This window comes from Myodes glareolus, chromosome 22, assembly GCF_982192425.1.
Source record: "Myodes glareolus chromosome 22, mMyoGla1.1, whole genome shotgun sequence".
NCBI classification, from domain to species: domain Eukaryota; kingdom Metazoa; phylum Chordata; class Mammalia; order Rodentia; family Cricetidae; genus Myodes; species Myodes glareolus.
Genome location: NC_142047.1, coordinates 49,093,215 through 49,110,805, shown reverse-complemented (window position 1 = coordinate 49,110,805; position 17,591 = coordinate 49,093,215). Strand labels below are relative to the sequence as shown.

The 17,591-nt window shown below is 44.4% G+C and overlaps 1 protein-coding gene across 2 annotated transcripts in view; it reads right to left on the bottom strand.

The window, feature by feature from the left end:
* The window catches only part of Usp10 (ubiquitin specific peptidase 10), a 50,663-nt gene that overhangs the window by 14,342 nt on the left and 18,730 nt on the right, over window positions 1–17,591 (bottom strand). Inside the window, exons 3-4 of one of the 2 annotated variants that reach the window (XM_085681796.2) lie at window positions 14,548–14,605; window positions 8,951–9,982 (exon numbers count right to left, since the gene is read on the bottom strand). In XM_085681796.2, coding sequence (XP_085537922.1) covers window positions 8,951–9,982; window positions 14,548–14,605 — 1,090 coding nt within the window. The remainder of the gene's footprint in view (window positions 1–8,950; window positions 9,983–14,547; window positions 14,606–17,591) is intronic. The other variant, XM_085681797.2, reaches the window with a different exon arrangement.

Here is a 17,591-nt window from a genome sequence, read left to right as displayed (position 1 = left end):
CATTTACTCTGCACTCTTAGCTCCTCACTCAGTTCAGAAGCAGGTTTCTCTATTCAGATTTTTCCAGTTTTCTTAAGGAAACTATGAAGTCAGGCATGGTAGTGCACATCTAGAGACTGGCAGATCTCTCCGTGAACCCAGCCAAAGCTACATGGTAAGACCCTATCTAAAAAGAAAAGGAAAAAGAAATTACGAATGTCATTTTCTACAACTAAGCATCTTCACCACCACTGGATTTTGAGGCAAAGTCTTGCTCTGTGGCTTTGGCTGATATTATGCAACCTAGACTAACCTCAAACTCACAGCAATCCTTATGCCTCAGCACTGGGATTACAAGTACACGCCGTTAGGCCCACCTAGAAATGCATTTTTAAAGCAAAGACAAGGAAGTTATGAGTGGTGGCACATCACTGTAGTTGTAGCATTTGTGAGACAGATACAGAAGGATCACGAGTTCAAAGTCAGCCTCAGCCTATGCAGTGGGTTCTAGACCAGCATGGACTTCATGTGACTGTTTCAAAGACAAGAACAAAAACAAACCTAACCTTACATGGCATTGCACAGGCCGACCCCTGTGAGTCTGAGGCTAGCCTGGTCGATACAGCAAGGCTCTTCCCACATGCCATAATGAATTGTGTAACAGTAATGGCTAGAGTGAACATACTCCCTCATACTCAGTCTGTCTTTATAACTCATAACTGTTAACTGGCAGGACCTAGTACTCAGCCATCTAGGAGCACCCTGTCTGCTTTCTGCCTATGATCAACACACAATTGAGGCTCCAATTCAGGGCCACAGCACGATGCCGCCTTTACTTCTAAGCTGTTTCACAGGAATGAACCACTAATGGGCACACGTGATACCATGCATGGCAACAAACCAAACTGTTGTACTGGCTGGTCGAAGCTGATGTCCCTAAGTCAAATGAGAAAATTAATTTCATTGTTTAAAAGTATACATATGTACACACACGTAAAACACGAATATACAAAGACACACACACGTACAACTTCTTTCTCCTTTCCTCCAGTAGAGGAAGCTCAGTGAGTGACTCTATTTGGCTCATCTTTTTGAGATGAGTAAACTATTACAGGCTTCAGAAAAACAGTAGAATAAATCCGATGAGACCAAGAGTGTAAAGTTCACCATCTTAATAAAAGATATAGAGCTAGGACTTGAAGACACACGCGGACACCTCCAACCAGTGCCTGGAGCTGCCCACTGACATTCAAATTCACAGAACTTTGCCAAAGAAGTATGTGACACCCCATCTTACAGATGAGAAAACTGAGTCACAGGATTGAACCAGATGCTGACTATGGATCTACCCACCTGGCTCTTTCCTCTAAGGTGAGGTCTACTGAAAACTCTTTATGGACTACTGAGGTGGTTCAACAGTTACAGGTACTTGCTGCCAGACCTAATGATCTGGGTCATAGCCCCAGGACCCATGTTGTGTAAAGAAGACTGACTCCCACAGTCTGACTTCACAAACACACTTGTATATATACACACAAATGAGTTTTTCAATATCTGTATTGTATGGCATCACTCGCTGTCCCCTTCCCACCATGTTCCCACTTGACCCTGGGCTGTACCACAAAAATCCACACCTTCCACTATGTACCACAGCACAGGGATGATCACAGTAACCCCCAAACCTGTGCATGCTCAACCAAGCACTCCCCAACATAATGTCACAGGGCTTCAAAGCAGTAATCAATGGCAAGTTTTTACACAATTAGAAGGTTTGGTCCCTCTGCCATAGTTGGCCGCTGATTCATCCTATATGGCACCCCAAGACTACAATTAACCCCGCTTTAGGTCAGTTCACGAACCAGTAATGAGCGGGACTGACTCACTGTCCCAGCTGAAGCATCACACACTGCAGGCTTAGCTGGACAGGTCTGGGAGGTGTGCTTCGTCTGCAGACACACGGAGGAAGCATCTAGAGCCTGAGGAAGCAGACGTGAGAGTGAGGGAGGGGCGTCTACCAGGAGGAACAGAAAGGACACTGTCATACTGTTTGTGTGGTGATGCAATAATGACTAGCCTTAGCTCAGCAGGAGCTAACACTGAGAATGGCTACTTACACTGGAGAATCAACGTGCCATATTCCCAATACTCCCACAATAACACACACCTCAAATTCAGAGTGCAAAGCATATACTAAAATGGCATTAACAGGGAAGAGCCGGAGGTCTGAGGAAGAGTAGAGAACCAGTGTAAACTGCTCAAAGGAATGCCTGGCCAAAAAATTTGACAGCCACACAAAAGGAGAAACTAAAATAGGAACTGGCCAAACATACTCAGGTTTTTGAAGGGAGAAAATTGTTTTCCTGGTGGTGTGAGCGACAAATTCTTCTCAGTTTGAAGGAGGGAGAGGGATAGTGTACTTCGACATTTACACCTGTTTGGGCAGAGACACTGGAGGAAGTAGGAAAACAAGGGATGGGCACAGAGACCCACAAGAACCTTCGCCCCTCTCCTATTCACTGTTCTGAGCAGCCTCAACTATGACCTGCAGGGGCAGGGAGAGGATGCAAGCTCAATGGCCTGAGTTCAGATCGCCGAGAACCACATTTTAAAAAGTAGATGGCTATGGGGATGCTTTCCCTTAATCTAAGCACTTTGGAGGAAGAGGTTGGTGGGCATCTGAGAGTTCCGGATAGCTACATGGAGAGACCCTGCCTCAAACAAACAAAAACAAAACAAATCCTAGCATTCTTATGGAGAGACTACAGGCTGAGATGAGAATTACCCCAGAGCCATGGGCCACCTAACCTGGATATTATAGGCAGTGAAGGGACAGGGACAAGATTGCTCTAAAAACGAAACAGGTGAAGGTAAGAAGTTCCTAAAAGGTAACCTCTGACCCACAAGATGCTTTTAGCAGTCATGCACACTCACATACCATACATGAAAACACACTGTGATTAGAGACATTGCTCCGAGTTTAAAATAACCCAGCATCTATGACAAAGCTAATTCCTTTTCAAAATGAAATGAGGCAAGCTGGTTGCACTAAGTCTGAGGAACAAGCTTCTTTCACTTTCCCAAGAAAGAATACTGTGGAGCTCTGTGGACATAAGAACACATCCTATCTGAAGCCAACTATAATGGCTCCCTTCAAACATTTACTGGGAACCCACATGCTCAGGGTGGTTTCTACACTGCCCTCCCCTGAACAGTCAGCAGATCAAAAAGCAGTTTCCAGTTCCCTTCCAAGATAGTAAGCTTATCTCTTAGCACCACCCAGTGGCTTGTTCAATAACTGCAAGTATACAGGCATAAAGTACAAGGAAAATGTGGAGCAGACAGATGAGACAACATAATTGATTCGGGCAATGTTCAAATCTTCTTTGCCCTCTGATACAATCATCAGGTGCTCTTTACAGATAGATATAGAAGAAATATCTAGACCTTTTCTTAAAGATTATTCTATTGTTCTCTTGAGGCTGGAGAGATGGCTCAAAGGTTAAGAGCACTGACTGCTCTTCCAGAGGTCCACAACCCAGCAACCACATGGCAGCTCACAACTGTGTATAATGAGATCAGATGCCATCTTCTGGCATGCAAGCATGCATGCAGGCAACACTGTATACATAATTATTCCAGACAATCCTTCTCTAATGGCATTTCATAAAGTAAAAAGCAGCATCAATCATAAAGTAAAAGCAACCTTCAAACCACCCTAAGTCTTGCTCTCTGAGACTGACTGAAAAATGCCACAGCAGGTACCACTCACTGCCTTTTATCACTACTGGCAAATTTCTTCCTGGACTCAAAGTCCTTTGAAAACAATACCCTACCACTGATAATTCTCAACAGAACTCTCCATGCCCTTTGTCCCCAGACTGCTGCCCCTACCCTGCTGGCTGCCTGAAGTCTTCCCTCCTGCTAATATGAGTTGCCTCCAGCTCCTTTCTTATCTCATGCCTTAAACAAGGGACAGGCAATCTGCCCTCCCTGCCTCACACAGTATGTCACAAAGATTTGGTAAGACCACACAAATCCTCCCAGTTCATCAGAAATGGCCCAATAGATCTTAAACAAAACTCATTTATCTCATAGTTAACAAAGTTCAGGCTGCTGAGATGGCTTGGTAAATGCTGTTGCCACTAGACCTAATTATCTAAGATGGATATCTGGAACCCATATGGTGGAAGGAGAGCTGACTCCCCAAAAGTTGTCCTCTGACCTCTACATGTGCCACATGTGACCATGGGTACACAGATCCTCCAACAAACACACAGCCTGGACATACAAACCAAGGGGTTGGGCTCACACTCTGGCACTGCCACGTCATTCATTTAGTAATACGAAGTAATTTAACTTCTTGAACAGATGCAATGAGCAAAATAATTCACCCCTGGAGCGAGGGCAGTGACAATGCAGAAAAACACATGGGTAACCCCTGACATGGTCAGCCCATTACAGACATCCCATAAGCCTCCTGAGAAAGAGGCAGAGCAGAAGCCAGTTGGTGGTGCACACCTTTTGTTCCAGCATTAGGGAGGCAGAGGCAGGTGGGTCTGAGTTCAAGGCCAGCCTGGTCTACAGAGCAAGTTCCAAGACAGTCAGGGCCACAAAGGGAAACACTGGATTGAAATACAAAAGAAAGAAAAAAGGAGAACATATTCACCTGCCATCAAGTTTTAGTTCAACCCTAGGACCCACACAGTAGAGCAGAAAACCAACTCCCAAGCTGTCCTCTGACTATGACACTTGTATGTGGGTGCTCATAAACTTGGAGGTGTGCACACGCGCGTACACACGCACAAATAATGAAACATAACTTTTTTTGAAAAGGCAGTCTGCGGGCTAGAGAGATGGTTCCGTAGTTAAGAGCACTTGCTGCTGCAGAGGACCAAGGTTCAGTTCCCAAATACACACACACACCTAAAAATGTCTACAACTCCAGTTCCGGGATACCACACCCTCTTCTGGCCTCCATGGTCACTGCACACATGTGGCACACAGACACACATGGAGGCAAAACACCCATACACATAAAATAAAAACAAATCAATCTAGTACACACTACTAATGCCAACTCACACGGCAGAGGCAGGTGGATCTGAGTTCAATGCCAGTTTGGTTTATATAATGAGTTTCAGGACAACCAGCCTTTTCCTCAAAAAAACAAAACCAAAAACTTATTTTAAAAGGCAATCTAAGTGGGAAGGGAAAGGTAAAATATAGACAAGGGTTTGAAAACACATTTTTTTATCATTCCAAAAAGATAAGAAACTTTGGAACATTTTGTGACTTTATCCCAATAAGTTCCATTTCAAAAGAAATGAGCAGCTGTAAAACTGACTAAAGTTGAATATCTTTAGGTTAAGATCAAAGCCTCCACACCCACTGCTCCTGCTCTCTCTCATGCCCTGCACGGCAACCTGCTCCTTTGGTGACTACCATACCACACAGTCAAAAGGTGAACCCCCACCCTTCTCAAATCACAGTGAAGACTGTTGAAGTCCTTGACTCCCTCCTCCCTGGGGTCAGCTCAGTTACTTTAATGAGGCTTGCGCTCGTTCTAGCCTGATCCACCAACCTATAATCAAAAAGAGAGAGGGTTGAGCACTGCTGACTTGTGCTCAGGACATTACTGCTGGCTTCTAAAGCTCCCTCTTCCCTTAGAGCCAAACACCAGACACTGGCTGCAGAATCACATTCTCCTGAAACAACTTCTCATTCAAGGCAATTTAGGGAAGATGATCCCAATGCATCTTTCTCATAGAAGTTAACAGAAACAATACTTATGGAATGGAAATGCCAACTGTTTCATAAAATAAACTGAAATCAGTGTCTCCACTTTGGTAAAACTGCAGACATTAAAAGGCTGAGCAGAGTCCAGCTTTCTTATGCAATCTGTTGGCACCAGAAAACTTCAATCACTGAATATCCTTTTTAAATCTCAAGAAATACAGACCTCACATTCGGTAAATGACTCAACACAGACCACCTACAAATGGACAGTTAGCAGCGAGCACTGAGTTTCCACAGCAGCTCAAGCTTAAGTCCTAAAGGTTTTCTCCTACATGGTTTGTTTCCACATGATCTGAGGAAAGTCATAAGTGGAACTTGCACTGGTTCTAGAAGCACAGCAGCTGCCACACACCAATGCCTAACCAGCCGGTGTCTAACCATACTCCAGCACCTAATTTAACCATTAATGCCTAGTTACTCTCACACTTTTAGACTGTCCTCACTCTTGTCACTTGGAAAGAAATTGAGCTATCTTGGTTTGTTCCTAGGTACAATAGCAAAGTGACCTAAATTATAAGGTTTCTGGTAGGTTTTAAGCCATCAAAAAAAAAAGGGGGAGGGGGTCTTAGACTCTATTGTCATTCACACTTAGAATACACGAAAACACATTTATTCCTCTGGGAAGCCCCAGCTGACAATGGCTGTCCAGCATCCATGAATGAAGCACCTTAGTACCCACCCCACATGGCTGGATAGACTTAAAAACCTCAGCTCATCAAGTTCTTCCCCTGAGATTTAATGTGGGCACTTGGCAGGTTTCTCTTTTTGCCTGGAGTTATTTATATTTCTTGAAAGCTGAAGCATAGTTTTAAAGATCAAATGTGAAATACAACCTTGAGTTTTGGAAGTTTTTCATAGCTGGGATCTAAAATATGCTCCTCTAAAACCCCAGAAAGACCAATTGCATTAAAAGGGTGCAGTGACAAACAGCACATGCAGCCTCCTGAAGCCTGTGCTTACAAGATAGTCACAGCAATTGGCCCTCATCACCTAGCTGCCTTATTTACTCCTGACAGTTGTATACAGACATTGCTCTACAGCCAGCAAACACCAGTCGCACAGATTCAAGTTTTTTTTTTCCCACTGCTTTCATTATTCAGTAATGAAAATAATTACTACTAAAAATAATCAATAGGGGTGGTGGTGGGACTCAGCACTCAGGAGGCAGAGGCAGGTGGACCTCTGAGTTCAAGGCCTGCCTGGTCTACAGAGCAAGTTCCAGGACAGCTAGGGCTACACTGAGAAATCCTGTCTCAAAAAACCAACAACCACCACCTCCTCGAAAGAAAAAGGGGGAGGGTATGCATTTAGAGTGACAGAAACAGAAACATGACTGTCTGTCCACCCCTCAGACCTGTCTGGTTAGGAACTGGGAGGGTTTTGGTGTAAAGATCTGCCCTGGCTGGCCTAGAAGTCAAAAAGATCCACCTGCTAAACTTTTACTCGCCAAAACGTCCCAGACCTACCTGTCTTTGACTAGCAATGATGAAGCTATAGGTATTCAGGCCATATCTGGCTTTCCAACATGAATGCTGGAGATTCAAACTCAGATCTTCATGCATGCACAAAAAATGTTCTGACCTGAGGAACCTGCTCAATCCTGTAATGGATACATTTTAGGAGAAACCTATCTGAAACCAGGAAGAGCATACAGGTGTGCAACTAGAATCCCAGCACTTGGAAGACTGGAATATGTGAAAAGCTTTGTGCTACAAAGTAAAACTGAAAAGAAAAATGAACTGGAGAGATGGCTGGGAGATTAAGAGCCCTTGTTGTTCTTGTAGAAAATATGGGTTCAATTCCCAGCACCCACAGATGGTGTGCATGCAGGCAAAACACACATAAAATAAAATGAGTAAACCTTCTCTAAATTTTTTCAATTAAAAAAAAAAATAAGTACTAGGGGATGCAAAGAAGGAAACTACTTTTCTTTAAAACCATTATCCCAAAGGGCTGGAGAGGTGGCTTAGCAGTGAACAGCACAGGCTACTAGTCCAAAGGACCTGGGTTTGATTCCCAGCACTTACGTAAGGGTTCACAACCAACTGAAACTGTAGTTCCAGGGAATTTGATTCTGTCTTCTAGCATCGGCTGGCACAAATACACAAGTGGTGCCTAGACACACGTGAAGGCAAAACACCCATACACATAAAACTTAAAAATTAAAAAAAAAATAATGGATTATCCTAGTGGAGTACAGTGACACACCTTGTGATCCCAGCATTTGGGAGGTAGAAGCAGAAGAGAAGTCACTTTGGAGATAGACTGCGCTAAATAGCAAGTTCAAACCATCCTGGACTACAATATGAAGCCCAAAACAATAAAAACAAAAAAACTATCAATTTTTTCATTTGAAGAGACTTCAGAACACTAAGAACACTCAGAATAATATATCTCACATAGGGAATAAAATGTTCTCATTTTGTTTTGGTTTCATTTTTGAGATAGGGTCTTGCTTCTGAAGCCAGCCTGACTTAAATTGCCATTCCCCCTGCCTCAGTCTCCTGAGAGCTGGAATAGCAGGTCTGTTTCCACACAGAGCCACAATTGTGACAGTTAAAAGCCAAGACTTGTTGCTACCTCAACTATCAAGAGGATCCGCCTTAATGTCTGTTGGGACTCTGAGCACTCCAAGGGCCCACTGCAGCAGTCTCCGGAGCTGGGGACCTGAAGTCCTGCTTTTGCACCTAACCACCCAGCCTCTGGGTCTCTCCACTCCCTACCTTCAGCTTGGTGCTTCAATTCTGAATAAAATTCATCATTTAACCCAAAGTCACCAGGGAAGGGAAGAGAGTTGCATTATTTTTTTAAATTGTCTATTTCTGTACTGATATAGAAAATGAGTACGAACTGAGTACCAACTGCGGAGGATCATCACACCGAAAGTACACCCTAGTTACAGCACAGGACATGTGTCACATATTCCAACACTATATCATCAAGAAAATGGAAATGGAGTTTGTCAATAAGGACTTGCAAAAAACATGAAGTTTTTTCCCACTTACATAAAGGCATGGCACCCTCTCCTTCCATCTTTCTTCTTATATACATTGTTTTACAACTGGATATTGCTAATGCAAACATGACCTTTACCACCACTGTGCATAATAATACACCACACAGTGTGTCCCTAAGACAGATCCCATCGCCACTCAGTCTGTCTGTTTAAATGTACCTGCAATCTTTATGGCTACAGGATCCTCTGAAACTGGAACAAGCCCTTCTTTGACTTCCACCTGCTTTTCAGAGGCCAGGGGTGATGGGACAGGGGGGGAACACTTAGTTTCCACATATGCCATAGGCGAGGAGGAAGAGGGCTTAGAATCATGAAAGAGGCTAGCCCAGGACTTTGTGGGCTGGCTAATGGGAATGGCCCCAGATGCAGAGAGCACATTGTCGGCAGGAGGAGACTGGCTCTCGGGCTTTGCAGGGTCCAAGTCTGTGCTCTCCTCAGTGTGTAACTCTACCCCATTGGCAGCAGTGTCCTCGCTCAAGGATTCAAGTATTTTTCCATTAGCAACTGCAAGAGTCTCAGTAGTATCGGTGCCAACGTAGGGCTGCGTCACAGCTGTCCTTAGAAGGCTGTCTGCAGGGAGGCAGGGTTGCTCAAAGTCAGTTCCATGGCAGCCCTCAAGCAGTCCTGCAGTCCTGCTATCACTACCTAGTGTTCTGGGGAAAGGACTGTCAGGCACAGGGTCACTGATGAAGTCCATGGGATTATGAGGGCTGTCACAAGTCCTGGGCATAACTGAAGGAAGCATATCGACCATGAACTCAGCATCCTCCATACCCACACTGTTCGTAACTGCTGAACTGGCATGGCCGTTGACCAGCGCAGCTGGGGAAACAACCTCATCACTACCATCTTTCAGATAACTGTAGTATCCAGGTGGGCGCTTCTTCTTCTTTTTCCGCTCCCTTTGACCAAGACCACCAGTGCTACCATCGTTCTCCAAGACTTCTCCCTCCACGTTAGAGCTGTTTTCCAGAGTCAGGGCCGAATCTGGGTAATGGTCAACAGAGCCGTAGTTTTCATCTTTATCTATGCCATCGGGCGTCTTTTTGGAAGTTGTGCAACCAAGAATAAACTCAGGTGCCTGGGGGTTCAGAGTGCTTGAAATACTGTAGCTGGGGGCTCTCGGCAAACCATCACTTGGTTTGATGACTTCATCAACCCCAAATTCAATCCTCTGTTGTTCTTGTCCTGCTGGGAAGAAACAAGCAGTTAGTGCCCATCCATTGCAAGCACAGGGAGCAAGCTCTGCAGTATCCAGACCATTTGCCCTCTGTGAGAAGTGACACATGTACTCTCTTCTGAAACAGTTACGACAGGCTTTATGCCTATCTTAATAATCTGTTGAAAATGGTATCTATAAAACAAAAGCAAATTGGGAGTATGAAAAAAGGAGCCTGTCCTTGCCTCTGGTTATCTGCGTAACTAAGAAAAACTTTCAAAAGACAGAGGGTAGAAACTAAATTAAATCTGTGATTAAAAAATTAGTGGGGCATGTGATTCCAATACTAGACAGATGCATGATTAGGAATCCAAGGCCACCCTCTATTACGTGGCAGTCACACTATATAAATAAACAAGTAATTTGTAACATTGTTTAAAAATGTTCCTTGAGCCAGGCGGTGATAGTCCACACCTTTAATCCCAGAACTCAGGAGGCAGAGGCAGGCAGTTCACTGTGAATTCAAGGCCAGCCTGGTCTACAGAGTGAGTTCTAGGACAGGCTCCAAAGCTACACAGAGAAACCCTGTCTTGAAACAAAACAAAACAAAAGTCAGATATATATTCCTCTGACATACAGTTCCGCGGTAGACAGCGTGCTTACTTGGCTTTAACCGCATCTTGCTTAAAGAAACAAAACAAAACATGCTGGCTCACACCTGTATTCCCAGAAGGCAGAAACGAGGCATGAAAAGTCCAGGCTAGACTGCCCAATGAGAACTTTGCCCCTCTCAGTAAACAGGCTTACTCAGGCTTGCTTTATGCCTAAGCTTTCTTATGGCACAATATGAGAAGCTGTAGAACCATGAGCCCTGAGGTGGTCTATGTGCAAAGTCACATGAGACAGGCCCTCCCAGTACCCTTCTTTCTCTTGGCTCTCTTGGATTCTTCCACTGAACACCTAAACTGAGGTCTGGATGTGGCCCTTGCCTCAATAGCAGCTTGCTAGTAACTCAATTCACACTGGATTGACCCCAGATATACTGAAGATACTTTCAAGCCTACAAAAACAAAGTTAGGACTAAACTTTGGAGGTGTCTGAGGCAAGAATCACTGTGTAGCCCAGACTGCTCCAGAACCAAGGCTCACAATTACGTGACTATTACCTGTGAACAATTATGTGTTCTTTCCAGTTAACCTCAGTCTGCACCTCCCATACATATCAAGGTGGACAGTAGTCCATGTCCCTGAAAGACCACTAGAATCTAGAATCAACTGTGTCCTTTATCATGGAAAACCACTGCTGCTGCATATTTGGTGAATGGTCATGCATGTGAAATAAAGGAAACATGCCTTCAATTCTGGTACAAGGCAGCAGTAGTTTTCAAGTCCTGCATTTCAAGGATGAAACTATAACTCCAAAATTGTGTTCTAAGTATGTTTTATTCTGAACGACTTGAAAGACTTCATAGGAAGGAGGAAAAAACACAGGTTCAGAGAGAAGCCAAAAGTGTGCTAACTAGATAAAGGAGGATGCCCACAGCTGAAGTGGGAAGAAAGGCAATCCTACCCCCAGTGACTATAAACCACAGCAGTTTTCATCTGTATGCAACTGGCCAATGAGCAGTTCTTCTCCTCACTTTAAAATGGATTACCAAAGAACAATGGCTTATATTATACCTGGGGGCTGCAGCTCTCCCACGATGCTCCAGGTACCATCTAATCCACAATACTTGGAGCTACCCGTCACAGACACTGAGGTGTGTGTGCTTGGAGTAAGACTACCCTTTGAGATATATATACTGTAAAGTCACACTCAGAATTACTGTGCTCTGTACTGTGAAGCTTACAGAAGATTGACTGTTCCCAACAGAAAATGTCTTCCACATCCATTCTCAATTTTATCAGAGAACAATATTCTAGGATGTGACTGGGTATTAGAGAAACACTTCAACATCTACCCAACACGGTACTTCAGACAGTTTCTCTTCTTCTCATGAGGGGCACACTGACAGCAGAAAGTTCAGACTGAGTCCCATCTATCAGGTGAAGAAATGATAGGCTTGCAAACAATAGCCAAACAGCATAAGAAAGACAATGCGCCGCCGCACGTAAGTTTGGTGGCTAAGAGCACTAGCTGCTCTTCCCAGAGGACCCAGGTTCAATGCACAGTAACCACACGGCAGCTCACAACTGTCTGGAACTCTAGTTCTAAGAGATCCCATGGCCTGCTTCTGGCTTCTGTGGGTGCTAGGCACACACTTAAAAAAAGGCATGCCACACACATAATTTTTTTAAAAGGGGGGTGCGTACTTTGAGGCAATATTTCTCAAAGTATTTTTCATCAAGTACATATGCCTCCGCGGTGTGTGAGAGGTTTTCCCAAGCAGGGAAGACAAGGCTCCTGCTCCAGGAGTTTACATTTATTGACAAGATCAACCTGAGTTCACAAAGATTAACAGTGCACAACAAAGGTAAGAGGGATTGCAGATCCCTCTGCCTAAGTGGGAGGCAGGCTGGTCAGCACAAGAAAAAACTATGAAAAGCTTATGAACATACTGTTCCAGTGGGGTATGGTGACACCCTTTAATCCCAGATTTGTGCTTGATTCCCATGGAAGGTATGAAGAGAACAGTAGAACTTCAACAGTTAATTTAATGGACACAAGGACACACTGATTCAAAGTTCAGCAACTGCCTAGAAAGGGTAGCAGATAAAGTGCAAGGCACAACAAGGTGCCCTGAGGTCACCTGCTGTGATTGCCTATGCTGGGAGAGGAAAAGAAAGCACTTTCATCACACATTCTCACACATGCTGAAGGGTCACAGCATTTTACACTAGGCAATCACAGACACTCAGAAATGAATGTGGTCCCTGTGGTCCACTGCTGGGCAGTCTTAAAGGGAGGAGTATTACCATAGTGTTAAAGGCTCTATGGTATTGGTTCTCAACCTTCTTCTACTGCTGTGACCATTTAATATAGTTCCTCATGTTGTGGTGACCCCCAACCATAATTATATTCATTGCTACTTCATAACTGTAATCTTGCTATTGTTATGAATCACAATATAAACATCTGATATGTGACCACAGAGGGGTCATGAACCACAGGTTGAGAACCACTGCTCTATGGAGAAAAAACACAAGAGAACAGGCTTTAGAGGAAAGAACCTTTAAGTGGTCCTTGAACTGGCTGTAAGCATGCAGCAAGACTCTGGAAGCATTTCCAACAAAATTAAAGTCAGACTTTGGAAGAGAGAGCAGAGAATGGAGAAAAGGAGCCAAGGAACAATAAATGGGTTGAGATTGAGTGCAACCCAACACCAATGCAGGTGTGAGCAGGAGACAAGGCCCTGACAAGCAAGAAGTAACACATTAGAACACACCATCACAGGTGCAAACATACAAAGCAGAGACGGATGCCCCAAGGGACCCAGACTCCTGGAGGTGGATACCAGCAGATTAAAGGGCAACTCATTTTGCTAATTGTAAAGCTATTACTAAACCTGTTCGTTCCCTTCAGATCTATTACAGCTCACTGCAGAACTGCTAACCTTAGTCACTTTCTGAGATGTTACTGTAAATAAGGCTGGCTTAGTTTTTCAAACTTTTATGTAAACCTAATTAGCACCGGTAACAAGTATGACATGCTAATGGAACATGGAATCCAATCCCTGGCTCTTAAAATAAGACTTTCCTTTAGATTCTTGGAAGCCACCAAAAACCTTACAACAATCCTGACTAGAAATGGTCTGTCTGGTCGAGTTTGGGTCTGTGATGACTGCACAGTCAAGATGTGTTAAATATCCGTGCTCAGCAGCAAACACTACTGCACCTGATAAACACCACTCTTAGCCACCAGCCAGGGCTCAGGCTGGAGAGAAGAGGAACAGAGCAGGACGTGAGAACGGTACCTAAACGCCCAGGAATCTGGGGCAGACAGGACACTAACTGCTATTACAGCTCCACACGGCCCTCAACTGACAGCATAAAGGCTCACTGCACAGAGGACCCAAGGAGACTTGAACACAGCCATGTGGAGCGGCACACCCACGACACCAGGGCTTGTTGAGGTAACAGACAGGAACACCTCTCTCCTGACCAGAACTTATGATGCCCAGTGTTCTGGGGCACAGCACAAACTTGAAAGCACATCTGTCAATCAGAGTGACCTGGTACTTGAGTGAGCTGTAGTTCACAGAGGAAGCTTCAAGCGCTAAGGAAATGTTGACTCAAGCTGGCCTAGTACCGCAGGCCTGCTTCCCCAGCTTCAAGGCTGAGTTAAGAGCATCAGTATAAGCCTGCAGGGCTACAGGTGGGACTCCAAGACATGAGCAGACTAGGAACCCAGCTCAGTAAGTAGTACTTACTGCACAAACCTCGATCTCTGTCCGATCCCCAGAACCCAGGTCAAAGTAGGAGAGGACCTACTCCGTGAAGTTAACCTCTGAACACCACACACACTAAGCACACTCCAATAAACACACATGGCCCAACCCCAAATAAATGAATAAACCCTTAAATGGGAAAAAAAGATAAGAAAATGGAGGACATGTTTGCAGGTTTCTTGCCCACCTAGCACACATGACCCAGCTTACCATCTGGTAGTACATCTTCAGCCTGTATGCCACACAGAGTCCCACTGTATGGAGGGAGCTGCGCAAGAAATCAAAAAACAAATCTTAACAGAATATTAAAACTCAACATAAATCACTACATTAACTCAACACTTCAAGTTCCATCTCATGACAACATGTTCCCATGTTCCAGAAAGACACACACCAAAATCTGATAAAATCTGAATCATCGAACAGTTTAGGAATGCTTTCAATTATTTACCATTACTGAATACACTGAAAGCGAGGGTGGGACCCTGAATATGCACTCCTAATGGCATGTGTACAGGTTACAGTAAACTCTCCCATCACATCCTGCCTGCCTGCCACAGGATGTCAGTCAGTGGAGAGTCCAGACCCAGTCCATCTGCTGGAAGTCACTCTTTTTGAGAAGAATACAGCTGGCAGGTGTAGAGCCAGGGCTCTGGGCAGAGACAGAAAAAAACCCGTGAGGAAGAAATGGCCTGGAAGCCGTGGCTCTGTCCCATGCAACTGAATTAATGATTTGAAATCACCTTTCAAAAGAAAATATATGCATGGCTACTTTGTGAAAACCAGGGGAAATTTAAGAACTTCTCAAATACTTCCTCCCAATTCTACGTTTAAGAGCTGGGAATGTCTGAGAAGTAAGGCTGATAGAACAAAGCACCTGCTGCAGCATTTCTGTCTGGTCACTAAGGCCCAGAACACAGTCTAACAGTCTGCAGAGCCTGGGGTGTGCAGCTTCAGCAGTCTCTAGCTGGTGCTCATACCAATCAGTGTCTGCTGTTTAATGGTCTCCTAGGCTCATGTCTCCAGTGGATAGCCAATGTCACTGCGGTTAAAGAAGTAAATTTACTCCCCTCAACCCCAACTAAAGTAAAAGTGCTAGGTTCTCTCCCCAGATGTTAATGACAAATACCAAGAAAACAGGAACTGGAAAGGAGTCCAACTGCTCACTCAGGATCTGGCACCAAGAGGCAACCCAGGACTTAGCACCCTGACACACGGGCAAACCCCTCCGTCCATGTGTCATCACTGACAGCACACAGGTGGTGCAGCAATCTCGAGGAAGCTTCTAAGCAAAGCCCTGTCTTTCTACAATCAGAGAAGAAAGATGAGACACTGTATGTAACACAGAATGTCTGCTCTGTCAGTGACTAGGGTGCCCCCAGAGACAGAAATCTATGAGGCACAGAAAGGTCTTATCAATCAATCCATTCCCACTAAAATCCCTGTGACACTGGGAAATCTTTGGAATCCAACTCTGGGAGGGAGGACCAGTGACATTGTATGTGCCTATTGGGAAGGTGGAACACCCCAAGAGTCCATATAGCAACTTAAATTGCAGTGTGCAGAAATGGGGGTCTCTGTGAAGTAGTAAGAGCAGATAAGTCTGCAGGGTAGACTCTCTGTTACTGAACCTTTTTATAAGAGAAGCAGAGACAGCAAACTACCCCGGGGACAATTCAGCAGGTCAGTACAACACAAGCCACCAAGTCCTGCACCCCAGACCTTGTAGGGTCAGAACTCTAGCTAGTTCTTCTCAAAACAGCCACCTCACATACAGCAAGACACATTATATATCATGACTATATATCAAGACATGATATATATCATGAATAGGGCTGAGAAGGACAGTGGGGGTGAAAACACTCACCAAGGGTTCCTAACACTCCTATTCTTAAAGGCCTCAGGAGGAATTTCTGGGACAGCAGACAGATAGGGAAGCCAGGCTAACTGTTCTAACCAATTAACAGATTACCACTAAAATCTGAAGCAATCTTACAATTTCATTTAAGCTTCTTTTAAAATTCCACTTATTATTTACAGGGGTAGTGGTGTTCTCAGTTCTGTCATGACACCATTCGAGTCCCAGGGATTAAACTCGAGTCATCAAGCTTGGCAGCACAGACCTTTTACCCACTGATCTATCTCTCCACTCCTGTCATTTTCAGTTAGTGTATTAATGCATTTAGGGGGTGGTGAGATGGCTCAACAGGCAAAAAGGTTTGCTGAACAAGTCTAGCAACCTGAGTTTAATCCCTGTAACTGACCCCACAAAGTACCAAAGTAGCCCTCTGTTTGACTCCCCATACACAATCATAGAGACCCACCTGCCTCTGCTTCCTGATTGCTGGGATTAAAAGTGTGTGCCACCACTTCCAGCAAAAAAAAAAAGGTGGGGGTTGTTTACTTTTTTGTTTTGTTTTGTTTTTCAAGACAGGCTTTCTCTAACAAACAGTCCTGGCTGTCCTGGAACTCACTTTGCAAACCAGGGTGGCAAACTCACTGAGATGCCTCTGCCTCCCTTATTTACTTTATGCTGGCCAGACTGCTGCCATCCAGGGGACCCACATGGTAAGGAGAAAACCAGCTTCTATAAGTTATCCTCTATGTCAGCCAAGCACTATGGCACAAACACTCAAGACACATTAGTAGGCACATCATGTAGTAGGTACATGATGATGCACATCTATAAACCCAGTACTCAAGAAGTTAAAGCAAAAGGATTTTTATGAGTTTGAGGCTGGCTTACACTACAACGTGAGACTTTAAAAAAGAAAATCATATATGCATTTACTTTGACTGTTGGCCTGAGGAATCGTAACCGCGGAATGGTTGCAGACAGGACGCACCAGCACTGCAAAATGATAATTACTTTTGCTGTCCAGGTATGTGTCACCTTTCATCCGATAAACTGCCACCAAGTTGACCTTCCCTCGTGACAGAAGATGCAGTAAGCACAATGAGACAGAACTATCTAAATGGATCAAAGCTGTCCTATTCTACAGCAGGTTATAATACAAAAAGTGCCAGATTTGGTGATTCACACCTGGAATCTCAGCATTCAAAAGGCTGAGGCAGCCTCCTGAACTCACCATGAGTTCAAGACAATTTGAGAAACATAGCAAGCTTCATGCCAGTCTGGACTATGAAGTAAAATTCTGTCTCTTATATATCAAATCAAAAATGTAACTCCCCATACAATGTGAGACACTGGAGACAAGGTAGGTCCAGTTTACTCTGAGAAGTGTGTAAGCCTG